Source organism: Ceratotherium simum, chromosome 12 (genome assembly GCF_057802395.1).
Source record: "Ceratotherium simum simum isolate JZ-2026a chromosome 12, ASM5780239v1, whole genome shotgun sequence".
Taxonomy (NCBI): domain Eukaryota; kingdom Metazoa; phylum Chordata; class Mammalia; order Perissodactyla; family Rhinocerotidae; genus Ceratotherium; species Ceratotherium simum.
This window is the reverse complement of record NC_141911.1, coordinates 5,310,437-5,337,237: the sequence shown is the minus strand read 5'-3', so window position 1 is coordinate 5,337,237 and position 26,801 is coordinate 5,310,437. Positions and strand designations below refer to the sequence as shown.

Genomic DNA, 26,801 nt, shown 5'->3' with positions numbered 1-26,801 from the left:
GCACCCATATTTTTTTGTTTTAAGATCCTAAGTAAATCTGATAAAATGTTAAGATTTGACAGATGAGCAAGATATATATGGTGCTTATTATAATATTCTTTATACTTTTCTGCAAGCTGTAATAAAAAAAGATTTTTCCAGGAACTGGTCATACCTGCCTAGAAGTTTTTCAATAAAAATCTGTTATTCATTTTTTGAAAGGTACATTACCATTGTGTGATCCTCAAAGGAAACAGACTATGAACAAGTGTGGCTTTAAAATCTAGATACAAAATAGGCCCCGTGAAATACACACACACACACACACACACACACACACACCCCTTTAGACCCTTGATGCCTACTGCTTTTGATTATCAACTCATCTGACACTAGTCTCAGGATTGGGCTGGAGAAAATGTGGGTAGAGCTGATTTAAACCCTTTGTGTGTAAAACTATTTTTCTCTACATATGAGATGTAATAACAGAATAATAAAACTATCTGATTTAAGATGTTGAACTGAACATATTCATCCTCTCTGCTGAAACATCATTAAAATGATAATTAAAAAATTAAAAAATATTTAATCTCACAACAGTTAACAGGACAGTTCAGGAAACAAGCGAGTTCGACATTATTTCGGAAACTCAGTTGTAGATGCAAGGGTTTTGACCTACGACGTGAAGTGAAGGAAGGCAAAGCCACCGTTTGCACGGAGCGCCGCTGGCAAGCAGGCTGCTGAGCTGCCCAGAAAGAACCCTGGAGAGGCTCCAGTGCAGAGACTGGAGGGGCCGGAGTGGGGAGGGGCACAGAGCCTGAGGTTGGTGGGCGGTCTTGTGGAACATTTGATCCCCGACTCTCTTCCCCTAACTCCCTGTTAACAGCCTCCAGCAGGACTGCGGGCACTCAGGTATCTGGACCACTTCCCCACCCCCAGCCTCATCCTACTACATAAATATTAGGGGGAAATGGAAAGGTTTTCTGAGGAAACTGACCAAAAAGTGCAGGGACAACTACAGAAGTGTGGTTGTTAGTGCCTGGGAATCAAGTCTTTCACTTTGTACAGTTTGGTGGTGGTGGTGCCAAATCTCACCCTCTTATACAAAAATCAGTCAGCAAACCCCACCCAGATCCATGGGGCTCCCAGGGAGCCCTTCCATTTTATTAGTCTTAAGCATGAATAAACAATCATGGATCAGCAGACCTTGGAAGAAACCCTGATAAAGAAAAGAAAGCCAAGGAAATGGAAAATCTGACCCTGGAGGAAATAGATAATTCAGTAGACAGACATCAACTTCTTTTTTAACCTCATTATTATATGTAAAGAAATTAAAGACTATATTATTCCTGTAAAACAACAATCTGATGCTATGATAAAAGAGAGAATAAGAAAGAGCTCTTAGAAATACAGAAGAACATGCAAATACAAATAAATAAAAATACAAATAAAATAGTGAAAATACAAAGAAATTAGTAGAAGTGCTGGAAGAGGTATTGTTTTATGAAATCTGTATACCCAGGGAGAGTATCAATGCAGCGGGAGGGCAAACAAAGACACTTTTAGACACTCAGGGATTCAGGAAGTTTACCTCCTAATGATTCTTACTTGAGGATGAGTTTTGAATAGAGAAAGAGGAAAATATGTGACCCAGGAATGGATGCAAATCAGGACTAAAATAAAGGAAATCCCAGGACGCAGGCTGCTACCACCCCGGAGAGCCGTGAGTTCAGATCAGAGCGGGAGGCGGAGCGCTTGGGGCTCTGAGACTAGACACTCCCTATTCCAGGTATCGTGATTAGGAGACTGGACAACCTAAGGATTCGAGAAAGGCCAAGACTGAAGAAAAACAAAGAAAAGAAGCTGGAAACTCCAAAGAAAACAAAAAAAGATGTTTAAAAAGGGAAATATAATCATAGTATAGTTCTTTTTTCTGTAATGAACAACATTTATGTAGTTATAGGAACATAAATGCCACAGATTGGTTTTTGACTTTTGGAGTCAACACAGACAAAGCAGAGAAGACTATTTTGGGTTAATATAGACATAATGTAAAAGTCAGCAATCTTAATGTGAAAGTAGAAATACAGATAGAAAAGTTAGGGGGTGACAGGTGTAAGAAGGAAAATGAAGGGAGAGGACGTTAATGTCAACATTCTCATATTAAAAGCAGAGTACTTTGTTGCCTACATCAGATGAATCAGTAGAGGTTTAGATTCAAACTCACAAATGTAACCAACTGAGGAACTGAAAATTGTAATATGTTGTGAGAGGGGTAAGGACGGTGCTGGTAAAGACACACATCCTCATTTATAATAGCAGTCCCAAATTGTTGAGTCAAAAAGTAGGGGCAAAAATAAATGATTTACAGATATGGGGGTAAATACCTCTCCAGTGAGCAGAAACATTCCAAGTTTTGGTGGAAATTTTCTTTTGGAAAAGGTCCCTAGAACAAGTGATAAATCCCATCATTTTAAAAATTATATGTATTTTTACTTTTTTTGGAAATGGTCTAAAGTGACTGAGAACTCAAACTAGAGAATAAAGTTAAAGATAAAACTGGGAAACGATGTAAGAAAAGGATGACATGAATCTAAAGTAAAGGTGACTGGTTTCTTTGTGTGGCCTATAAACTGGCTCTACATCAACGAAAAAGTTTCAAGCGATGAGATTAGATCTGGAATAGGTGCCCAGCCTTCCAAAGCGATATTGGTGTGACAGCACGAATACATAATCCCATACATAATCTTACTCCTTGTTTTATTCCATTATGCTATTCAAACATGAAGGCATATATTTGGAAAAAGAATGTTCAATACATTCTAAACTTAAATTGGAAATTATGAATTAGGTCGTTCTTTTCAGTTGAGAAGTAGACACAAGCAGCTATCTTTGAAGCTAGAAAGACCCAGAATTAATCGCTTGTCTATTTCCTCTCTCATCTTTCTAGATGCATAGGAGCTGGGTACCTCTCCTGCCTAACACTGATAATCTGGTAGAAAGTTCAACCCGGTCTATTGAGAGAGAGCAGCAGAAGGGAATGGTGTAGACTCCTTCATGTAAAAGGGAAGGCTGGTGAGCTTCACTAGCTACTTTCGGCTCTGGCCACAGCACGGAGAAATGATTTTGGAGGATAAAACCCATGGTCCTGGCCTTAAAGCATGAACCACTGGGGCTGACTGGTCCGTATGTAGGAGCCTCTGCCCAGCCCTGTACCACCTGCCCTGGGCTGAGCTCCGTGCGGGGTGGGTTGGCTGTCCTGGCTGCTTTGTCAGCGCCAAGAGAGAGGGAGATCTCCCTCTCTCTCAGCGAGTTTCATCAGTTCCTTCTGCCTCCATGCAAGTGGAGTAAAAGTAACAAAAGAATATTCATTTATTCTTTTTAACCAGTATGTATTGCATCTGTGGTATTTTTTAACAGCTTTGAGGTATAATTTATATACAATAAAATTCACCCATTTAAAGTGTCCAATTCAAAGGTTTTGAGTATATTTATAGAGTGGTGCAACCATCACTATCATCTAATTTTAGAACATTTTCATCAACCCGAAAAGAAACCTCATACCCATCAGCAGTCACTCCCCATTCCCTCGCCTTCCCCCAGCCCTAGACAGCCACTAATCTACTTTCTGTATCCATAGATTTGCCTATTCTGGACAATTCATATAAATGGATCATATAATATGTGTTTTTTTGGTGACTGTTTCTTTCAGTTAGCATAATGTTTTCAAGGTTCACCCACATTTTCTTTTTTTGTAGCATGTATCAGTACTTCATTCCTTTTTAATGCCAAATCATGTATTCCATCACTAAATCACATTTTATTTATCCATCACCAGCTGGTGAACATTTGGGTTGTTTTGGCTATTATGAATAATGCTGCTATGAATATTCATGTGCAAGTCTTTGTGTGGACATATGTTTTCATTTCTTTTGGGTAGATGCCTAGGAGTAGAATTGCTGGATCATATTTAATATTTTGAGAAACTGCCAAACTTTTCGAGGGTAGCTGCACTATTTAACATTCCCACCAGTAATGTTTGAAGGTTCCAGTTTCTTCACGTGCTTGCCAACACTTGTTACTGTCTACTTTTTAAACTATATTCATTCTAGTGGGTGTGAACTGATATTCCATTGTGGTTTTGATTTGCATTTTGCTAATGACCAATGATGTTGAGCATCTTTTCATGTGCTTATCAACCACTCGTGTATCTTCTTTAGAGAAATGTCTATTCAAATCTTTTGCCCAAATGTGTGTTCTTCAAACACTTTTTGCTCACACACCCCCTAGAAGAATTTTGGAAATTCTATGTAACCCTTCTTTTGATTTTAAATTGATATCTAAAATTTTTCATCATATGTTTAAATAGTTGCTAGTTGCAAAAGATGTAATTTACAGTGTATTTTAAATATAAACATTTAAAAATAAAATTAACTTATTCTTTTAAATATATCAAAAGGAATCTAAATACAATACCAACATGTTACCCATCATCATTCATTTAAAAAATGCTTGAACAAAGTCTTCTTTACCCTTCACCAATTTTACAGCTCATTTTTCTCCTTGAACTCTTATTTCCATTACTCGTTCCCACATTATTTTATCCCTAATATAATATATCTTATGTTTGTAAGTCTTGTGTTACAATTATATCATTCTTCTCTGCAATAAAAATAGAAGAATGAATTGTAAATTATTTTATTTCATGTAACCATAAGCATCTAAGTATTATAAAGTTTTCTAGATGGAATTATGATTACAAGTACTACTAGTATATACACAATTGCTCAAAATATGGCTATCTTATAAATTTTAATAACTCATCATTACAATAAAGAATGAACTTTTATTTGCAGTGCATCTCTTAATTAAGCTGTGCATTCATGAATGAATAGTACTGATTGCTAGAATGAATAATAACACAATTCTATTCCTTCTTTTCAAAAAGTACACACACACACCCATATATACATAAAATATAAAATTGCTGAGAAATCTTGGTTCACTTAAATAAGTATAAATGTATACAAGTGTACATATAAGTATACAGGAATAGAAATTTTTATGTTGTTTTATATTTTTTAACAATGTCACTCAATATTTGAAATCTTTCTAAATTTAAGCCAAAAAGCACATATTGACCTATTATAAAAAATATTTTAATGATCTATCAGCTAATTAATTATTACTCCTTTAATGTTGTTAAAAGCAAAGAATTGGAAAGCACCTAACTTGCATAAGGATTTATCTCTAGATGGTTAAAGTAATTATTCACTCTATTTCTAGGAAGTATATCAAAAGAGTCTTCACCAAATCTTATCAAATGACTATAAATTATACCTGTTTATTTTTCACTTAGAGGCACCTTATTTAACTCATTATACTTAGAAAGGGTAGGAATAGGAAAAATTTTAATTTCAATACATCTTTATCAATACAATATTAAAAATAAAATTATCTTATATCCTTATGTGACTTAAATGCATTTTTGTCAAAACCTTGTTGTTGCAAATTTAGCTCATTCAATTTGTAGTGAAGGTGGAAAAGTGAAATTAGCACAAGTTTGCAAGCAGATAGATTTTACAAAAGACTACATATGGCAACTGGGGATCTGGAAATAGATTCCCTTAGCACTATCTATGCCTGTGAACCCCTTGGAAAGTCCTCCGATCCCCTCCAGGCGAACATGTGGCCCAGTTTGAAGACAGTTGTGCTTGGTTCGTGGCAGAGCTAGATCTAGGATCAGACACCTCACCCTCAATTCCAGCAATTTTCCCACTCTTTAATGTTTCTCAACACTATATAGATGTTCAATATTATCTACAGAACATCACCTCCAGAAAATTTAGTTATCTGGAAAAGATGATTCTTGCTGCATTTAGCTGACTTAGATGACTTTTTTTCTTTTTTGAAGTAACAGCATGCTCCATTCACCGTCTAGGTTGGTTACTATAGAGATATGTAGAGATTGTTCGCATGTCTTCTCTCTAAGCCCAGAGTCGACAGTTCACTATTCCCTGGACATTGAGTTCAAATTCTTAGGTTCCTTTTTTCAAAGGGAAACCCGCAACACACAAATTTTAGGAGAAGATAAAGAACCAAAGACTTCAGAGAGAGAGAGAGAGAGAGATTCTATTCTTCATGCTGGGGTTGGGTCCTAGGAGAGAAATGTAAATGGACCGAATACCTGCCCTGTTTCAACACTTAATTTTGAAGCAAGAGTAAGAGAAGTATCAGCTTTTTTCTCCTTTCTTTCATAATCTTCCCATGAAAAGAAAAAATTAGAAAAGAGAAAATGGATTCTATTGTGTCAGGTGAATGGGAACTGATTCAACTGATAAAATATTGACAGTTCAGCTGTTTATCTTAGCTGTATTCTGTAGGAAAGATGAGTTTAACGCAAATAAGCAAATACATATTCCCTCAAAACTTCAATTAGTATCTCTCTTTCTTCCCTCAAATATCTCATTCTGCTGGCTTTTGCTTATATTGTCTTTGGCTCATATCTGAACCAAGATGTTAGCGAGTCTCAGGTTTTGGAGTAATGCTGTGCTTTTGAACTCTTATTCGTGATCACTGTAAGATGCAAACGCTCCTTGGCCCTAGCTTAGTCAGGGCTTTTTACCTTTTCAATACTTTTGAATCAGAGAATCCCAGGTTGGCAGAGGACCTGAGAGGTCATCTAGGGTCAAGGCCAGCTCAGAGCTGGAGTGATTCACTTCTGAACTGCTATTGCTTTGCGCCCGGAGCAGTCTCTTCCACCTTTGGACAGCTCTGAATTTTATACGGAGCCAAGCCTTCCACCCCTCTGTACATTGAAGTGTTAGGACAGAGCTGTGTGCCTTACTTAAGCAATCTTTCTAAATTTGGGAAATAATCTGGAAGAAAATTTTAATTTGGATAACTTTTAAAGTAAGTATTAATCAGTATAATGGTCAAAAACTTTTTTGGAATAAGAAAAAGAAAACACTTTGCAAATTGAAATATCTCAGGCCTATTCAAAAGCACATCTGTCATTCTAATGTGATTTGGTAGTGCAGTTTATTAAATTTGCAGGATAAAGTGATACTGAAAGGTGTGGGCAAGCTTTTTTGGTGTGCTTTTTCCCCTTCCAGATAATACAATAATAAAAGGAATTGCTAGTTAGCAATAAGGCACCGAGCCTGGATCTGGAGAGAGATGCTCAAATGCAATTTTGTCCTTATAAATTATTGCAGTGATGGATGACTATTTTTAGAGCCTGTTAATAAAGCAGAGTGTTGACTTCTTTGGTTTGTGTCTGTGGTGCTTTGCCTAAATGACCATTAGATTACGGTACTGGTACGTGATTTGAGCGCCCTCGACTCTGATTATTGCAGCATTTTCTTGCAGCAGTACACAAATTTAAACTTCGCAGGAAAAAAAGAGTGCGAGATCTGATTTGCATAGCACTTCTCAAGAACATTCTTGCACTTTGGTCATAGCAGGAAGTGTGAGAATTCAGACAGACCTTGACTCAGCTGTGTGACCTTGACCAATACTCGAAACTCTCTGAACATCATTTTCCTCCTTTAGAATGAAAATAGTACTTACCTCATTAGAGTTCTGTGAGGATTCAATGATATAATATGGCTGAGTTCCTTGGGCATACGATTTAGGCTCTAGTCTAAACCTTAGTTTCCACATCTTTAAAATGAGAGTGATTTTAATACCCAACTCATCGGGATTTTGTGATGATTAAATGAAATTATCGAAGTAAATGACTTAGCACAGTGCCTGACACAAACCTCTTATTAATATTATTGCACACAGTTATGCTTAATAAACACAAATTTTCCTTTCCCTTATCCTCTTACATTATCAGATTACGGTTTCATTTCCCATCAGTCCTCCTCAGGTTCGGTTACCTGCTGTTTGGGTTATTCTGCCATTTTGCTTGTCCTCTTTCTGTTTCCTACTCTGGTTGGCCTCTTCCCGTTTGGTGGCACCTTCCTAGAGTACTAATGCCTGTCAATGCCCAGAATGTCTTTGGCCAAAGTTCAGAAGGGGGAAGACACCCTAAAATAAAGCTTTGGGTTCTTCTCTGATTTAAATACATCCTGGCCATCCCATGATTACTTGGTTGTAACTAATACGGATTATATCCTAGTCAAATCATACCAGGGGAGTAGTGATCTTTGCTTTAGGCATTGTGCCTCCAAGTCTATAGGGAATGCATCGCTTCTAGCCCTGCCACCATTCTGGCTTATTCTCTGACCATCTTCTTCATCCCACCATTTCCTCTTCATACTCGATGCTCACTGCTCAGTGTCCTCAAGCTTTCCCTCTCTCTTTTTTTTTTTTTGAAAGCTATTACCAACCTCATAGTCAATCTTAGGCATAAAGAAATAATATCAACTTAACCTTTACCTCTTCCATTGATGGGCATTTTAGCAGTGATCAAAGCTAAGAGATGGTGACCTAGTTTGAGTTATTCATAGAAACCCAATCTGAAAGTGAGAAGTGACCACAGCTTCCCTATATTTCTGGAACGGCACTAAGAAGGGATCTGAAAAAGGACAGGCCTGGTACATATGAAACTGTAAAATTTAGAGGAAAAACTCCCAGTGAAATTGATGACAGGAATTCTGTGCTATCACCCTGGCTCCACTGTCACAGGAGCTACGGTTTGGGGTGAATCCCTTTACCTCTGCAGGCCTCCCAGCATCCTTGTCAGGAAGGTGAGGACGGTAACACCTGCAGATCTGTTTCTGCCTCACAGGATTTCTGCAGGGATCCAGTGATATAATGTGGAAACACTTGTGACACTTCAGTTGTCCACCTAAATATCACTACTATCACCTCTGTCATGTGAGGATGCCATAAGAATCACATAGAAAAGAAATTTGAGTGTAGTGAGAAACAGAAAGTGAAAAACCAAAGCTCACTTTGGGTGCTAATGCCTCTGCCTCCCTAGGAATTTCTGCTCTGTTCAGAAGCAACGTCCAATGGCTACAGTGTGGAGGGAGAGTGAGGAGGGACGATCCACTCTGCAAAAGGGATTCACCAAGGCCGAGGTTCAGAGCCGCTGAAGATGAAGAAGCCAGGGGAGGACTCGAGTGGAAAACGTTTAAATTACTTCCCAATCCCAAGAGTCTATGAGGCATAGCATATAAAACACATTTCTAATGGTAAGTGAAAAAAAATTGGGAAATTCATTCTTATCGAATTTGACATAAAGATGGAAGGTTTTAAAACTATTACAGCAGATTTGAACAATGGACCAAAAGTGTTTATATTAAAGATTAGATTTAAAGAAAACAAATGAAAGTTATATTTTAAGGTTTTTAAAAAGTCACAGTATAAATTAATAGCCTTAGTTTTCGAAGTTTTTATTTAAGTTCAATATGAGGCAGCAATGTAAGATGGCTAAAAGATTTAATGCAATATTGGGATGGACTAATGGAAATACAATATCTGCTCATCTTTAGAACAACGATAAGAACATCCACATCATAGAGGTGCTATGAGGATTAAATATGATACCTGTAGAAAGCAGTTAATTCATTTCATCCAACCTTTCCCTTTTCTAAAATCAGAGCAAGTATTGCTCGTACCATTCTTCTCTTTCTTGAGACATCTCCTAGGATTTTGCCTTTTATTATTTAACTTCTGCATAGTTCTTTGAAATTTCATGTGCATGTGTTTTGTCTGCTTAGCTATTTTTAAAGTGATTTGTTATACATTTATATATTTTGGTTTATGGCTTTTTCTCTTGATGTAAAATTTACACTCAGTGAAATGCACAAATCCTGTTACATTCTGAGTTTTGACAAATTCATACGCCAGCACAATCTAAACCTTTCAAGACCCAGAACAATGCCATCACGATGGAAAGTTCCCTCGTGCCTCCTCCCAGTCATTCCCCACCTCACATTCCCTGAGGCAACCACTATTCTGATTCCTTTCCCATCATAGATTAGTTCCCTGTTCTAAAATTTCATACAAATGAATTTCTACAGCATGCATCCTTTACCTAAGACTTCTGTCACTCAGTGTCAGTATTCTCTTTGAGATTCATCCACATTGCTGTGTGAATCAGTAGACGGTCTTTTTATTGTGGTCAGGTATTTTTCAAGACCCTTGGAGACAGGGACTGTCTATATCTCCCTGCACCACGCCCCATGGCACTTGTACAGAAGTATGCACACTCTCAGTGTTCTGCCGACATTTGGTGACTCAATGGATGAATGAACCTGTGAGTTATTTAATCAATCAATAAGCCATTTAGACACAATCAAGTTTCACTTTTTAACCCAGACAGTCTCTTATATGTTCAACTTACCAAACACCAATGTTACATATCCTGGTGTCAGAAGCCTGCCTGCTTTCCTGTAGGAAGCCAGCAATCCGCCCATTTGCAATTCTGCAGCCGCATTTGCTGCATTCGTGCAGCAGTGGAGTACTGGCAAGAATGTGAACTGCTGCCCTGGATGGGCTCCAGCGGGGCTGTCAAAGAGCCAGCCTGGGGCTTTGTCTCTTGCAGATGGAAATGTTTATCCTCTATCTTTGCAAACAGTAAACCTCACATTCCTCCGATTGATTTATTAAACCACGGTAAAGGTCAGCAAAGAAATCCAGGTGCCGCAGGGAATGTTTTGTGGCTGGTTGGTACACAAATTGCAGAAGCAGTGCATATGTCCTTGCAGTCAGGAAAGCACAACTCAACAAACAGGGTTAGTGCTGCTGGTTCTAACCGATGTGGCTGTGACCTGCTGGAAAAGACTGCAAATCAAGCCCTTTAATGTCCCCGGCATACCCTCTTACCTCTGTGTTTGGTGACTGTGATTAAGGGCCAGGCACCATGGAGCAGGCCTCTTGGGAGAAAATACATTACCTGGGCTAGTGCTGTGCAGCCAGCATTGAGGGGTTGGAACCTATCACCATCATTTCTGCTTGGACAGCAGCAAATCCCTGTCATTTCTAATACTGCACATGTTCTGAATACAAATGTGCTTATCATCTCTAATCTATTCAAATGACATTCTCATTCCTGCTACAATCTAAATTTTATATAGCACATAGCATGCTTTATGATGCATTACTTCACAATGTGATGCTGTAAAATTAGGCATCCTTTATATTACAATGGGGAAAGTTTTCTTTCAAACATATTTCCCAAGAGATGGGGAGATTCATGTATGATGTGTCCTAGGGTGAGCATAATATATAAAGAAATAAACTGGTTACAAGACAGAGAGATGAAATATATTTGTGGTTTCCACAAAGTATACATTTTCTAATGATTTTACTCATGTTTCTTTTTAAAAAGTTAAAAATTTGTAGAAAGCACGGTAAACTCCAATAATGAGATGCTGAGCGCCAACATTTTTTTTTAATTCTTTGTAGCAATTTTTAAGGTCACTTTTTCAAAGAAAACCTATTTACAGGGGTGTAAAATGAAGGTATTTTAATTAGAAAAAAGGTGAAAGTCATGACATGATCACTTTTAAAAGTTTAGAATAGGGGCCAGCCTGGTGGCGCAAGGGGTTAAGTGTGTGTGCTCCACTGCGGCAGCCTGGCGTTCACTGGTTCAGATCCCGGGCGCGCACCGATGCACCGCTTGGCAAGCCATGCTGTGGCGGCGTCCCATATAAAATGGAGGAAGATGGGCACGTATGTTAGCCCAGGGCCAGTCTTCCTCAGCAAAAAAAAGAGGAGGATTGGCAGATGTTAGCACAGGACTGAGCTTCCTCACACACACACAAAAAAGTTTAGAATAGCTAAGTTGCATTTTAGCTCATTAATTGCAGAAAAAGTGTTTTGTAAACTGAGGTTTGGAGTAGTGTCTAAAAAGTGACATCACCAGTTATGTGCCATGTTCTACTGGTAGCCTCCATTTTATTTTACACTGGGACATTTAAGAAACCTGCAAGAATCATACGGTTTATTGCCACCACTAGCTGTACAAATGAAACACGCTCATTAACAGTTGCCTCATGGTAGACATCAGTTCGTATCGGTGTCCCCAAAACACGAGAGGTTTACCACATGCACAGCAGACTCTGCAGACTGCGGCATGCAATTATCACATTCCACAGGGACATGTGGAAACAGCAAACGCCAGCGGCTGCAGAATGTGTAACGAGTAGAGTACTACTCAGGCTGGAAGCAGATAGAGCTTAGGTTTGAAGGGGCTGTTAGTTGGCAGATTGCGTAGCCTCTCTGGGCCTCAGCTGTTTGCTATGAATAACAATAACCATCCCAAGAGATTTTGTAATTATTAACTAATAGATATCAAATGCCTGTCATATGGTAGGTATCCTGCATGTGTTTATTTCCTACATCCCTCCTTGCATCAGCAAAGTGATGCCAACTTTGCTGACACTGATGCACCTACCTGATGGTGAGGTGAGTGGAAACTCATCAGTTGTTCTGGACTAGGACTATTCCCAAAGCTCACTGGTGGCAGAACTTTGCTCTCCTGGTCCCCAGACTCATGCTTTCCGTGAGGCCCGCTCTGTAAGAATTTCAGCCTAAAGCTGAGCTTTTCAAAACAAAGTCAATACAGAACTTCCTGCTGTACCAAAGAGTGTGAGAATAATGAAATGAAAAGTCACCAGGTCCTATCCATCTGAAGCTTTCTGACTCTATTGGAGAAGCAGCAAAATCTTTTCAGTGGGTCTAAGAGATATTTTATGAGCTCTGTGGTAATGTGAATATATTTTACTTTTTAACTAAATTACCTCCAACAGTCCTTTAGGGGATTACAGACATATTAGGGATAACCAGAATGGTAGGAATTCTATTAATGAGTTTCATCAACATACTACTGTATTTGTTTTTTTAATAATTTTTATCTCCTAGGAGTGTGTTTTGTTGGTAGCCCTCAACCAATTTCATGCTGGTGGAGAAGATGCTTAAAGGGGAATGAAAGCACAAGTGTGTAACAAGACCCAAAAGCCTCTCCTGAAGAGATGATGACACCTCGCAAACACACTAATGCAGAAACACTGGTGGTAAGGGGAAGAGAAAGTCAGGATTCTTTTTCTAAACAAAGATTCTAATGCTGCTAATTTTCCCTTTGCTTTGACACACAGAGCAAATGCCACATGGGCATTCAGAGCAAAATGCTGGGAAAAGGACTCACAAAGGAGGATGACTGGGCAGAATATCTTAAGAAGAGGCAGGCACCCCGCAGAAGAAGGCTGAAGGCAGGGGAACCAGAACTCAGACAGGGCTGGGTTCAGGAGCCCTATGGAGCAAGGCTGTAGTGGAGAATGAGGCGCCTATGCCAGGAGCTATTTAAAAAGACCAGAGATCTACATTCATTAATACAGTGATCTGCCCCTCTCCCTGCTCCCTATTCACCAGGTTCAGCAAAGGCAGGGGCCCCCGCCCTCTCGTTCCTACCCTTCACCACTCCTCTGTGCCTCCCTTCTCAGCTACCCAAGGGATGGCAGCAGGTGCCCCACAGGTTTCTTCTCCCCGCAGCATTTCACTGCTCTGCAGCATCCATCAGCGTCTCCTTCTTTCTGGGCAGCCTCCTCCGCAGTCAGGGGCTTCAGCCAGGAGTGGCAAAAAACGCTGATGGACTTAAGAGCTCTGAGGGTGACCTGGAATGGAAGGAAGGGAGCTGGCACAGAGGAAATGAATTCATGAATACCTAAGAGAGTGGTGTAGGCATACTCACACAGCAAGTGTGCAACAATGTGGTTTATATGGAGCAGGTTAAAAAAAAATCCATTCTGCCAGTTTTCATCCACATATGGGTAATTGGGAGCAGACAGAAAAATGGCTTATCTAGGTCTTTTCTCCCCTCCCTCCCCAGAGAAGCCTTTCTCTGGGTGGAACCACTGATGAATGAGAAGACCAAGGATGTGTGGGCTATAAAGAGTCATCAGAATAAGCGCCCGACCATGTCTGCCAGGGCCAAGCAAAATTCAAGACAGCCTAATGGCTTAGGCTTGAAATCCTAGAATGATTGAGCACAGATGGACCTATGAATTATCAATGTTAATGTTTTTAAAGTTGCATTATTTGAGACAATAGATTGTTTAGAAACCCCATGCAAGTTCTCTGCTGCCGTCTTTCCCTCTACCACAAAGAAGAGAGCGGGGTGTCAGAATCACAGGTTTTTTAGAGTTGCAAAGCAGGTCAGAGGTTAAGCCTCACTCCACCCTCCTGTCGGGTGAGGGGTGCAGTCCCTCCTGGAGCATCTGTGGTTCTTGCTCCAAATACTTCACCTTCTCAGCATCACAGGGAAAGCCATTCGGCTGCTCTGTTTGAAAACTGCTACCATATTCCCTCTTAGTTTGTCTTAAAAAAAAAAAATCAGTAAGTTGCAGGCCAAATGCTACTCTTATACAAATAAAGCAAAAATTAAATGCTTGCTTAGAAAAATCTTAGGTATCCTATGGAAATCTCTGCAATCCCTCCGTGAAACCGAGCGACTCCCTAACATAAAGTGTGTGAAGATGCTCTGCAAACCGCAGGGCCGCATCAATGTGCAGTATGGCGTGCCCAGTTTCAGGTATCTGGGTATTTCATAAAGGAAATCCACGGATTCCTGACTGTGTCTGTTAATAGACCTACTCATTAGAGTGAACCGGGAGGAAGAACCACGCGGCTATTTTCTGTCCACCAGAGAACGAGAGCTCTCGGGTCTGAGTCCTCCTCCCGGGACACCACACTCGGCGCTCTGCTCGGGGCCGGCAGCTGCCGCCTTCCTCTGAAAACCAGCCACCTGCATGGCTTGTCGAAATCACCGGATTGGGTGCTACACAGGTGTAAAAGGAGGGAAATGGGCTTTTAATGTGAGGGAGTTGGTGGAGTCAAGCAGGAATTTAGCTGGGTGAAGAAGACACAGACAGCACATAACAGTCTGAAGTTCCGGCTGCAGAGCTCGCCGCCGCCTCTGCAAGTCGGTTTTCTCCTCGGTTAGTTTCAAACTCATTCTCGGCTCTCCTCCACCTACACGCTCGACTCGCTAAAAGCCTTAGAGGCTTCGTTCCCCAGAAAGAAATGAGAAAATCTAGGAACACTAAAAGGCTGATATTAACTGCTCTAACGGTTTAGAAATGCTAAAATCAACACCAGCAGTGCCGCAGTTTCCCCTGTGTGTGTGTCTGTCTCTGTGTATGTAGAAGCAGTGCACCAAGAAAAAGAAAAAGAACCAGGAGAGAAGGAGATGAATTAAAGAAAGTGCCAGAAACAGCTACAAAGAAATAGAAAAGTTTCCTCCATGTATGCCGCGTATAAGCAACCTTGGACTATCATTTATATCTTCAGTGCCCTAGAGATACTGAATAGTCACCAAAAACACCCAGGGGGATGATGAAGGAGGCCCCTGGTGGGGAGGGGTCGAGTGAGGGGGAAGGGTGTCTCCGAGGTATCGGGATATGGAAAACGAAGGTGTCGGCAGGGCGTGGGAACTTGTTATTGGGGACACATTAGAATCTGAGCGATACGGGGTCAAGGAGCAAGTAGGATACGCGGGTGGGTAGGGAAAGAAAATGAGTGAGGGGCTACCGGGTCTCAGAGAAGATAGAGGGCCTCCGAGAGAAGTAGACAATGCGAGAGCCGCAGCCCGGACCGCCTGTCGCTCGCCCCCGCCTTCCCTTTGCGCAGAATCCTCCCCTCGGCTGCAGCAGCGCCTGCCCCCACTGGACAGGCGCGCCGTGATCGATCGCAGGCTGCGTCAGTTCTCCCGGAGTATAAATAGGGGTGGCAGGACCGCGCCGAGCCGCACACAGCCATCCATCCTCCCTTCTCCCTCTCTCCCCGTTCTTCTCTATAGGCCCCCATCTCCGCCGCCGGCCAGGGGGGCACCGACCGCCACCATGAGTTCCTTCAGCTACGAGCCGTACTACTCGACCTCCTACAAGCGGCGCTACATGGAGACTCCCCGAGTGCACATCTCCAGCGTGCGCAGCGGCTACAGCACCGCGCGCTCCGCTTACTCCAGCTACTCGGCGCCCGTCTCCTCCTCCCTGTCCGTGCGCCGCAGCTACTCGTCCAGCTCCGGCTCCTTGATGCCCAGTCTCGAGACCCTCGACCTGAGCCAGGTAGCCGCCATCAGCAACGACCTCAAGTCGATCCGCACCCAGGAGAAGGCGCAGCTGCAGGACCTCAACGACCGCTTCGCCAGCTTCATCGAGCGCGTGCACGAGCTGGAGCAGCAGAACAAGGTCCTGGAAGCCGAGCTGCTGGTGCTGCGCCAGAAGCACTCCGAGCCCTCCCGCTTCCGGGCGCTGTACGAGCAGGAGATCCGCGACCTGCGCCTGGCGGCGGAAGACGCCACCAACGAGAAGCAGGCGCTCCAGGGCGAGCGCGAAGGGCTGGAGGAGACTTTGCGCAACCTGCAGGCGCGCTATGAAGAGGAGGTGCTGAGCCGCGAGGACGCCGAGGGCCGGCTGATGGAAGCCCGCAAAGGAGCCGACGAGGCGGCTCTAGCCCGCGCCGAGCTCGAAAAGCGCATCGACAGCCTGATGGACGAAATCGCCTTTCTGAAGAAAGTGCACGAAGAGGAGATCGCCGAGCTGCAGGCGCAGATCCAGTACGCGCAGATCTCCGTGGAGATGGACGTGTCCTCCAAGCCCGACCTCTCCGCCGCGCTCAAGGACATCCGCGCCCAGTACGAGAAGCTGGCCGCCAAGAACATGCAGAACGCCGAAGAGTGGTTCAAGAGCCGCTTCACTGTGCTGACCGAGAGCGCCGCCAAGAACACCGACGCGGTGCGCGCCGCCAAGGACGAGGTGTCGGAGAGCCGCCGCCTGCTCAAGGCCAAGACCCTGGAGATCGAGGCGTGCCGGGGCATGAACGAAGCGCTGGAGAAGCAGCTGCAGGAGCTGGAGGACAAGCAGAACGCCGACATTAGTGCTATGCAGGTGGGGCACCATCCAAAGCACAGTGGGGGCGGGGAGGGTGCTGCAGAATCGAGTGTGTGGAGTGGGGTGGGGGTGGGGGAGTAGAGTTGAGGACGCGCCCAGAAAGTGGAGACTAGAGAGGAGGCATCCGCATGCAGCGATTAGGGGAAGGACTTGGCTCCTTGGAGACTGTATGGGAGGGGTGAGGCACTTGAAGGGCGGGGTGGAGGCGCGACTGCAGTCCAGAAAGACGTGCTTGGTGCAGTTCAATCTCTGTTCCGCAGTACAGCTGCCCAGCCCTGCAGGGTGTTGGGTGGGGTGGGAGAAGGGGTGGGAGCTGGGCGTTGCCTCCGGCCTCCCTCTCTACTGTCCTGCATTAACAAGTTGCTTTGCAGCACGGATTGGACCATCTGGTTAATAAATATAGTGAAGAGACCTCATTAGTTCTGAAGGATAACTGTGACCAGCGTGCTTTCTGACTAGTTTTACCAGCCACTCCCTTCCCTTAGCGGGTAGACAGGAATACAGTAAAAACTGTAGTAGGTAATGATGTTCACAGTAAAAAAAAATTTTTTTAAGTGTCTTCATCTTCTGGGGAGGAGAGAAAATAATATAGATACATAGAAAATATTTTAGATAAAATAATTTAAAAAAAAAATCTAGCTACTTCCTTCTCCTATAAAGAAATGGAGTAATTTCTTGCATGTGACCAGGATAAAGTTAACCAATGAATGAGAAACAAAGTTTTTTAAAAAAATCAATTTAGCCTCTTGCAGGCATTTTAAGATGATCATTAGACTGTATTAATTAAAGAAGATAAAAGAGAATTTTTCTTCCTCAAGTTTCTTGGATTGTTTTTTGTTTTCATCTCACGCTTCACGAAGCTGGTTTTTTTTTTTAGGAAGGAAGAAAAGGTTACAAAAGAGAAAGGGCAGTTGTTTTAGGGAATTTATCGAAGGTGTGCACTTTGATTTGAATGAAACCTAGGCCTCTGCAGCTGTACTACAGTGAAATGAGAGCAGTAGGAATTTATGCTTGGATTTCTTTTTTTTTGTCTTCCAACAGGACACAATCAACAAACTAGAAAATGAATTGAGAACCACGAAGAGTGAGATGGCCCGATACCTGAAAGAATACCAGGACCTCCTGAATGTGAAGATGGCTTTGGACATTGAGATTGCAGCTTACAGGTAAAAACGGGGTGGAGGGAGCAGCCTTTCAGCCTTAGGAAGAAAATCAGATTTCAATTATGTTGAATCAGAAACCTTCAAGAATAGTCCTTTGAAATAATTAAGTGCTTCTTGGCTTTCTCCAAGAAGGTATATAGACAAATATATAAGAATTTAACCCTGTAATAGTGAGTCCTGTTCTTAGCTTCCCATTACATTTTAAATCTAATAGGGCTGTTTTAAGTTGTTTTTTATTTTTTCTGGTCTCAGGCACAACATTCCCAGCCTTTAAGTTTTGATAATTCCCAGCCCTGCTCCTGTTTGCCTGCCTTTCAAGGTGGCATTAGGGGAAGGTAGGCTCAGAGCAAGTCATTTGACACACTTCCTGGGTTCCTTGTTGGTTGACCGCACGTGTCTCTCCTCCCCAGGAAACTCCTGGAAGGTGAGGAGACCCGGCTCAGCTTCACCAGCGTGGGAAGCGTAACCAGCGGCTACACCCAGAGCTCTCAGGTCTTTGGCCGATCTGCCTATGGCGGTTTGCAGACCAGCTCCTACCTGATGTCCGCCCGCTCCTTCCCGTCTTACTACACCAGCCACGTCCAGGAGGAGCAGATCGAGGTGGAGGAGACCATTGAGGCTGCGAAAGCCGAGGAAGCCAAGGACGAACCCCGCTCTGAAGGAGAGGCCGAGGAGGAGGAGAAGGAGAAGGAGGAGGCTGAGGAAGAGGAGGGAGCCGAAGAGGAAGAAGGTAGATAAGAAACAAAAGCCCTACAACTTCAAGTGCAAACTGAGCATGGATATTTGTTAGGAGATGGATAAGAATTACGCCAAGGAGACTTTATTCATATATGAATTTAGAATGTGAAATAATACATTTATCTATTTACTCATCCAACCTCTAGTGAGCATCTGATTTCTCAAATTGGCCATCCTCCCAGAGGTACACATCTCTGCTTCGCTTGGTAGTTTTTTGAAAATAACGTTTAAAAATATCCTCCTCCTGCTGTCTTTTTATTCCTATTAGACATTTTAACATATATTCATTTAACACAGCAGTTTGGTGTCCTAAAGAACAAACATGAATACCAAACACATAATAAAAGAAAAACTGAGGTCCTGGAGAGGAGCAAAGCTTCCGCTCCCTAGAAGTAATCTCATTCTATTTAAATATGTGTTCAGTGGCGAATTATCCCTGGCAAGCATTGTTAGTTGCGTGTGTTTTGGGAGAGTGGAGCTGAGAGGTTTTGGGGAAGCATTCTGTCATTTGTGTTTTCCCACAAAACCTTAGCAATGTTTTGCTAAGAAACTTTAGAAATGTTTTGATTGGACTTACCTTGGATTTGGAGTTTGTAAATTTTCTGTTTTATGTTAAAGCTGCCAAGGAAGAATCTGAGGAGGCAAAGGAGGAAGAAGGAGGTGAAGGCGAAGAAGGAGGTAAGGGCGAAGAAGGGGCTAAAGTCGAAGAAGGAGCTAAAGTCGAAGAAGGAGCTAAAGTCGAAGAAGGAGAAGAAACCAAAGAAGCTGAGGAGGAGGAGAAAAAAGATGAAAGTGCTGGGGAGGAGCAAGCAACTAAGAAGAAAGATTGAGCCCCCCTTTCCTTAATTTTTCCAGGAATAATTCTCCCGAAATCAGGTCAATCCCATCACCAACCAACCAGTTGAGTTCCAGATACTATATGAATTAAGAAGTCAATATATGTATAATTCTGAGATGCCTTAGGTTGGACACTCAATGTTGTGCTATGACTTTTCTCCTTATGCAGAGTATCTGTTTGCTTGCAGAGTGGCTTCCTGGCTTGCTGCCAGCCTGTGCATGGTCCACGCTTATGAGTTCAGGATCTATGGCAATGTGAATAATTCAGATGTTTACAATTAAAAAAAAACAACATGAATAAGTGAATTCACTAATGTTAATGTTAAAATTCATGGAAAAAATAGTCCTTTGAACCTTTGGTGGTTAGAAATTAAAGACCTCGAATTATGTGCAATAAATAGTAAATAAAGTTACACTGACTGACATTTCTCGCTGTGGTTATTGACTTAATTAAAATATCTTAAAGAAGGCACCAGTATATGTTGTATACAAGTGGACTATTGACCTCTAAGTTTTTTTTAAGTCAAAATTTCAACAATTACAATGCAATTTTCCCCCTTAATTGCTAATTCTGAGGGATACAGTTAGGTCATGACCATTCATGATATCTCTCCCCTCAAAAATGTTACTGATAATAAACTTGAGTAAGTAGAGTCTCTGGGGCTCTTTTTCTTTTATAAATACCAATATACTTTGCCCCATAAAATGTTCTATATGATGTTAGGAATGGCTTTCTTGAAGGCAATTCTGAAATTATGTGATAAATATACCCTTTATGGTAAACAGGTAACTTTAACCCTAGTGTATAACAATAAATGCAATATGGATAGAATATGAATCTCACTCATCCATCACTATAACCACATTTAAAAAATATGGTCTAAATATTATGGGCAGAAGTTGAAACCCAAGCAAATGATATAATCAGAAGGAATAATTTTTTTATCAATGTATAATTTTGGATAGAGAGAGTAAGAATGTTGAAGGTTATTTGCCATTGCAAACATGTTGCCTGCAATCCTGAGCTCATGATTCAGTATGATGTTGGCTTAATTCTGTTGCCTCAAGTAAATAGCATTTAATGCCACCCATTTTAGACCTGAAAACTATGGATACAGATAATGAAATTGTTACAAGTCACTAAAGGGGGGAGATTGTGTACTTGTATGTTACGTTGCTGTTGCTCTGCATGTCTTTATTGGGGAATATTTGGATTTCAGTGCTCGCTTCAACTGGTTGGACATTGCATCAAATACACACCATCTGTCCTCCCCGTCCGCTGTGAAGTTATGAAAGCTCTTGCACTTGCACTTGATGTGGAATGTAGATGAAATCATTGATTATCTGCTGTTCTGCTTCTGTTCTTACACAATTGCTTTGTCAACTAATTTTGTTCAGTATTTGTTCTTTAGACACCTTTTAAAAGTCATGAATTTAATCTGAAAGCAAAGTGATCTCCACTTAAAGTTATCTAATCTCTTCACACTGCCTATTTCTAGTTAAATATATGTCACCAAGCAAGTAGGTAAAATATTTCTTTATCTACCATGATGCTATGGATTTGAACTATGAAGATTCTCAGTCCACTGGCTTCTGTAAAGACCTAGGAGTTGCCTCAGAAAGCAAGCTTTTCACATTTATGTTCATTAAACATGGATGCTGCACATGGTAAGTCTCAGATGCAAATTACATGTAAAAAAGTTACTTTAGCCAAATGGAAATAGCTTTGGGTTTGAGAATTACTTGAAGTAAGAACACTGTACCGTACTCTATCCTGTGTGCCATAATAAAATACTGAAAAACCTAAACCAAATGGATTTGGAGTCTTTAAAAAAATTTCCTCAAATTTGGTACCTTGGTCGGTACCCCTCCCCCTTCTGCTGCCCACAAAGCTCCAGTTCTCTTTCAGAATTCCCTCTCCCAGTTAGTGACACCACTCCCCAGTCATCCAATTCTGTAAACCAGAGACTGGGCGTGCTCATACCTCCCACTTCCTCTCTCCAATCCCTAGTCAAATCTATCACCCAGTCCTATTGATTCTACTGCCCGCATATCTTGAATCCGTCCACTTTTCTCCATTTACACTGCCACCACTCTAAGGAAACTTCCAGTGTCTACTCTTGTCCTCCCTCAATCAGCACACTACAGTGAGCTGATATTTTGAAAAGGAAATTTTGATCATGCTACCCCCTTGATTAGAACGCTCCAATAGTTTCCCATTTCTTTTAATATAAAAACCCAAATCATTAAGGGGATCTTCCACACGTGCATAGACCTGACCCTGAACTACCTCTCCAACTTCATCCTGTATGTAGCCCCGTGCCCCTCAGTTCTAGCGCTCCAGCTACCCTGGCCCTCTGTTCTCCCACCTGCCATAGAGTTTTTGCTGATTTTTCTGTCGGGAGCATTCGTCTTTTCTTTCCTTCCCTCAACCATGCCCAGATTTAGGCTGTTGTCATTCCCTTGGGGAAGCCTTCCCTGACTGGGTCAAATTCCTCTATTAAATGTGTTCATAAGACCATGTAGACTTGTAGACTTTTACACACTTGTAATTGGCATCTATTTCCATAATCATTTGGTAAATGTCTGCATCTCCTGCTATAGTGTGATCTTCAGAAGCGTGGCAATCAGACCTCTTGCTCACCATTTTATCTCCAACATCTAGCACAGTTCTTACTATAGTCTATCATAAATACTAATTGAATTAATGACTTCTTGATACATTAGAATGCCTTTGGGATGACTAAAGAGCCAAGAGTCCCAGTCTAGTCAACACCTTGTGGAAAGAGCAGAGAGCCAAGAATCGAGTGTCTATTCTGGATTCTAGTGTTGTTTGTTGAAAAGTACTGGCCATCCCCACCACGCCCACTCTGACCTCAATCTTCTTAGCTACATAAGGGTCAGCAGTTAATGTCTCAGATCTGTCTAGATTCAGGATTCAAAATTTCCTGAAAGGGCCGGCCCTGTGGCTTAGCGGTTAAGTGCTCACACTCCGCTACTGGCAGCCCGGGTTCGGATCCCGGGCGCACACCGAGGCACTGCTTCTCCAGCCATGCTGAGGCTGCGTCCCACATACAGCAACTAGAAGGATGTGCAACTATGACATACAACTATCTACTGGGGCTTTGGGGGAAAAGAGGAGGAGGATTGGCAATAGATGTTAGCTCAGAGCCGGTCTTCCTCAGCAAAAAAAAAAAAAAAAATAGGAGGATTAGCATGGATGTTAGCTTAGGGCTGATCTTCCTCAAAAAAAACAAAAATTTCCTGAAAAACTTTTAGACACTCAGGCTAAATGGGAAACATACATGTAACTATATGTCCACACTAAAATCCATCATTTAGAGGGAATTGCTAAACTTAGTGTAAAGTTTCACTTCTAGCATTAAATTGGTAAGCAATTAATTTGATTACTTTTTTCCCCATATGGACATTCTAGTGCTGTCAGCACAGTTGCTGTGTCCCAGGCACTAAGTGCACTATATGTTAACTCATCAATTCCTTTCTTACAATAATGTTAACAGTCCACTATGATTATCATCCCCATTTTACAGATGAGGAATGAAGGTTAGGTAATTTGACCAAGGTCACATCTAGTTTGTGGCAAGGCTGGGGCTGAAACCTCACAGTTCAGCTCTGAAGTCTGTGCTCTTGACTGCTACATCACACCGTTTCTCCTTTGCAGCCCGGCTTGGGAGGCATCCTCGTGGAATCAGAGCAGACTTTCGCGGGCATGTGTTGTGACAGTGGCCTGGGAGTTTTCACACAATTATCGGAATTCTTACAATGCAGTCCTTGTACCATACAAGGGGCACATTTACATTCACAATTTTCCATTGTAGTTACTTAGGATGCTCAAGCTTTTCTTTAATTTCTTTGATTATTTATGTCCATATCTTAATTCTTCTGCTTAATTTTAGGCTGTTGGAAGGCAGGAACTAGGTTGTACAAACAGAGATGAAGTTGAAGTTTCTCTTCAAGAATCAACAACTTTCAGGATGTCGGTTTTCATGGTGTTCTTCTTCTTCCTGGTCACAATTTTCTAGTTCTGTTCACATCTGACTCGTCCTCAATTGTTCCTTCTCTTTTTCCTCCTTCTGCTTGTCCTTTTCTTTGTCCTCCTCCCTCTTGTGTGTCTTCTTGCTGTAAGCTATTTCAAATCATTTTGGGAAGAGGGTAAAGGTCGACTAAATAAATAAATGTCTTTGTTTCCTTCCACAACACCTAACAAAGTGCCTTGCATTTGGCTGGGATCTTAAATATTTCTAGAACGGCAAAGGTGATTATTTGTGAGAACTTTCCATAAACATGGTCAAGATGGAGAATTTCTTCTTTCTCCCTTGGGGACAGACTGAGAGAGATCAAAATTGGTCCAGCCATGATTCATAATTGAAAGGGGTTTCCAGTGGAGAGTTCAGGATGTTTTCCTCTTTGGAAAATGTCCAGGGGCATTCCATTGACTGCAGTGAATTATGCAAGCTTTGCAGCTGGGACCATTTTCAGTTTAAGATCCTTTAGAAAATTCCTAACGAAGGGTCTTAAATGAGAGCTAGAAAGCCAAAAGGTAAAGCATCATGAGAAGAAAGAAATTTTCAGCAGCCCCAGAAATTAACTATCAGTAGCCTGCTTCAACATAGATAATTATTTGTATATGGAGGGTTTAAAAAAAGACTCAATAGGGGGGCCGGCCCAGTGGCCACAAGTGGTTGGGTGCCAGCGCTCTGCTGCAGCGGCCTGGGGTTCGCCGGTTCGGATCCTGGACGTGCACCGACGCACCGCTTGGCAAGCCATGCTGTGGCGGCGTCCTATATAAAGTGGAGGAAGATGGGCACGGATGTTAGCCCAGGGCCAGTCTTCCTCAGCAAAAAAAGAGGAGGATTGGCAGATGTTCGCACAGGGCTGATCTTCCTCACAAAAACAAAAAAACAAACAAAAAAACCTCAATATTAAAAACAAACTTAAAAAAGAAAAAAGATCACATTTCCTCCATTCACCCACCATTATTTTCATTTATATGTTCTTCTTTAGTCCTTGCTGCTATTTATGTATATTTTGACATAGCTTATCCATTCATTCCACACATATTAATCATGTACTTTGTACCAGGCACTGTTTTAGGCACAAGGAATAAGGCAGACAATATCCCTGTTTTCCGGGATTGTACTGGTTCGTGTGTGTGTGTGTGTGTGTGTGTGTGTGTGTGTGTGTAAACAGACAATGAACAAATAAACAAGTTAATAGGTAAGTGACATTGGATCCAGACCAGACATGCAATGATCTGGGGACAGAGTGTTCCAGGTAGAGGTTACAGCAAGTGCAATAGCCTGGCTTGTTTGGACCCAGAAAAATGCCTTAAGCTCATTGGTGAATATTAAGAAAGAGAAAGAGAGTAGGAAACAGGGCTGAGAGAGGGGGGGCAAAGGACAGATTATGCAGGGACTTGTAGATCAAGGGGTTTGGATTTTAGTTCTTGTGCAATTAGAAACTTTTGAGGGGGCTAAGCAGGGATGGTGACATAATCGGATTTCTGTTTTATAAAGACCACTCTGGCTGCTGTATAGAGAATGGGCTTTAGGGAAGCAAGAGTCAAAAAGTCGAAAGACTAACTAAAAGGCTGTTTTGGTCTGGATAAGGGAACATGGTATGGTGACTTAGAAAAGGGCAGTAGCAGTAGAGATGGCATGATGTAGTGTGAAATTTTTGAGGTATTTTTTTTACCTACAGAATGAATGCATGGAGACGGAAAGTTGTAAACAGTATCTTACTTTTGATAGCTACATAATATTTCATCAAATTAATATGTAGAATGTGTTAGTTATCTATTGCTGCATAACAAATCACTCCAAAGCTTAGTAACTTAACCCCCAGTATTTCTTAGATTCTGCAGATCAGAAACTTGGGAATGGCTTAGTTAAGAAGTTCTGGTCTCTAATGGGGTTGAAGTCAGATGTTGGCTGAAGTTACTGTTATCTGAAGGCGTGATGAGGCCTGTGGAATCTACTTCAAGGTCTTACCCACTGGGCTGGCACTCTCCTCTCCATGCGGGCCTTTCCATGGAGCTGCTTGAGGATCCTTACAACATGGCCACTGGTCACCCCCAGAGCAAGGCCTCCAAGAAACCAAGGGGGGAGTTGCAATGTCTTTTATGGCCTGGCCTCAAATGACATACCATCATTACTGCTGTATTCCAGTGGTCACAGAGACCGTCTGATTCAGTGTGGGGGGGGACTATTCAAGCGCATAAACACTAAGAGATAAAGATCACTGGAGGCTTCCATAGGATAGTGGGCTTGTGATCATTCTTTTATGAACAACGATCATCCATTCAAGAGATTCTGAAACAATTCCAGCTGCAAGTATTTTTCCTTGTTGTTCTCATCAGTGTACTCATTTTTATTTGATCAGGGTCCCAGTTTAAGTTTAAAAATATGTTCATGAGAATTACAGACAGCTTGGCAATGAATATCCCCATCACTGGATATCTTCATGTTTGCCCTTCTCTTGAAGTATTTCTTTAGTAATTCCCCCAGTGGAATTATGTGTTCAAAGGGTATTATGTACATTTGAATAGCTCCTGATATGTATCCTTATATTTTTTTCTATAAAGCTTGATAGCTATACTTCAAGGTCTTAGCTTTCCTGCATTAATTCATTTGAAATGAAATATGTATTACTTTAGTTAATTGGGATAAATAGGGTGGCAGCTAATATATGACTCATGGTAAGTTGTGACAGAAAAATAAAAGCGTTTATTGTATCGTGAAGTGATCAAACCCATTTCAGTTGACACTTTAGATTTTTTTTTAATACCTTAGATTCTTATACAGGATACACACGATTTTAAATGGGACTCTTCTAATAAACAAAAGTTATGTTGACTATAAGTAGTCTGAAATATGTAGTGGTTTTATTAAAAAAAAGCTGAGATGCTGTAGATGAGGCTCAGGTTTCTTGCAGCTATTAAAGACATTTTCATTTGTATATTGATGGCCATTAATCCCTTTTGCTCTTAGCTAAATGTCATTCTTTCAATCTATAACCACACCACATCCTTATAATTTCATACGGAGTATAGGCCATTTCCTGATATGACCATAAAAAAAAAAAACACAACAAAACTAGCAGGATGCTTTGATGCAGCAAAACTAATATTCCCTTCTTCCTCTAGATCTAGCCCACTAGTAAAGACAGAAACCCTATATTAAACTCTGTCCACGTTTTACCTAATCATTTCTGG

The 26,801-nt window shown here is 41.6% G+C and overlaps 1 protein-coding gene across 1 annotated transcript; it reads left to right on the top strand.

The window, feature by feature from the left end:
- Nucleotides 1-15,682: 15,682 nt before the first annotated feature.
- Nucleotides 15,683-19,992, top strand: NEFL (neurofilament light chain). Its single transcript, XM_014789933.2, has 4 exons — nucleotides 15,683-16,826; nucleotides 17,871-17,995; nucleotides 18,403-18,722; nucleotides 19,349-19,992. Exons 1-4 carry the CDS (start codon nucleotides 15,780-15,782, stop codon nucleotides 19,558-19,560), a joined length of 1,704 nt encoding a protein of 567 aa, XP_014645419.1. The 5' UTR covers nucleotides 15,683-15,779; the 3' UTR covers nucleotides 19,561-19,992.
- Nucleotides 19,993-26,801: the final 6,809 nt, after the last annotated feature.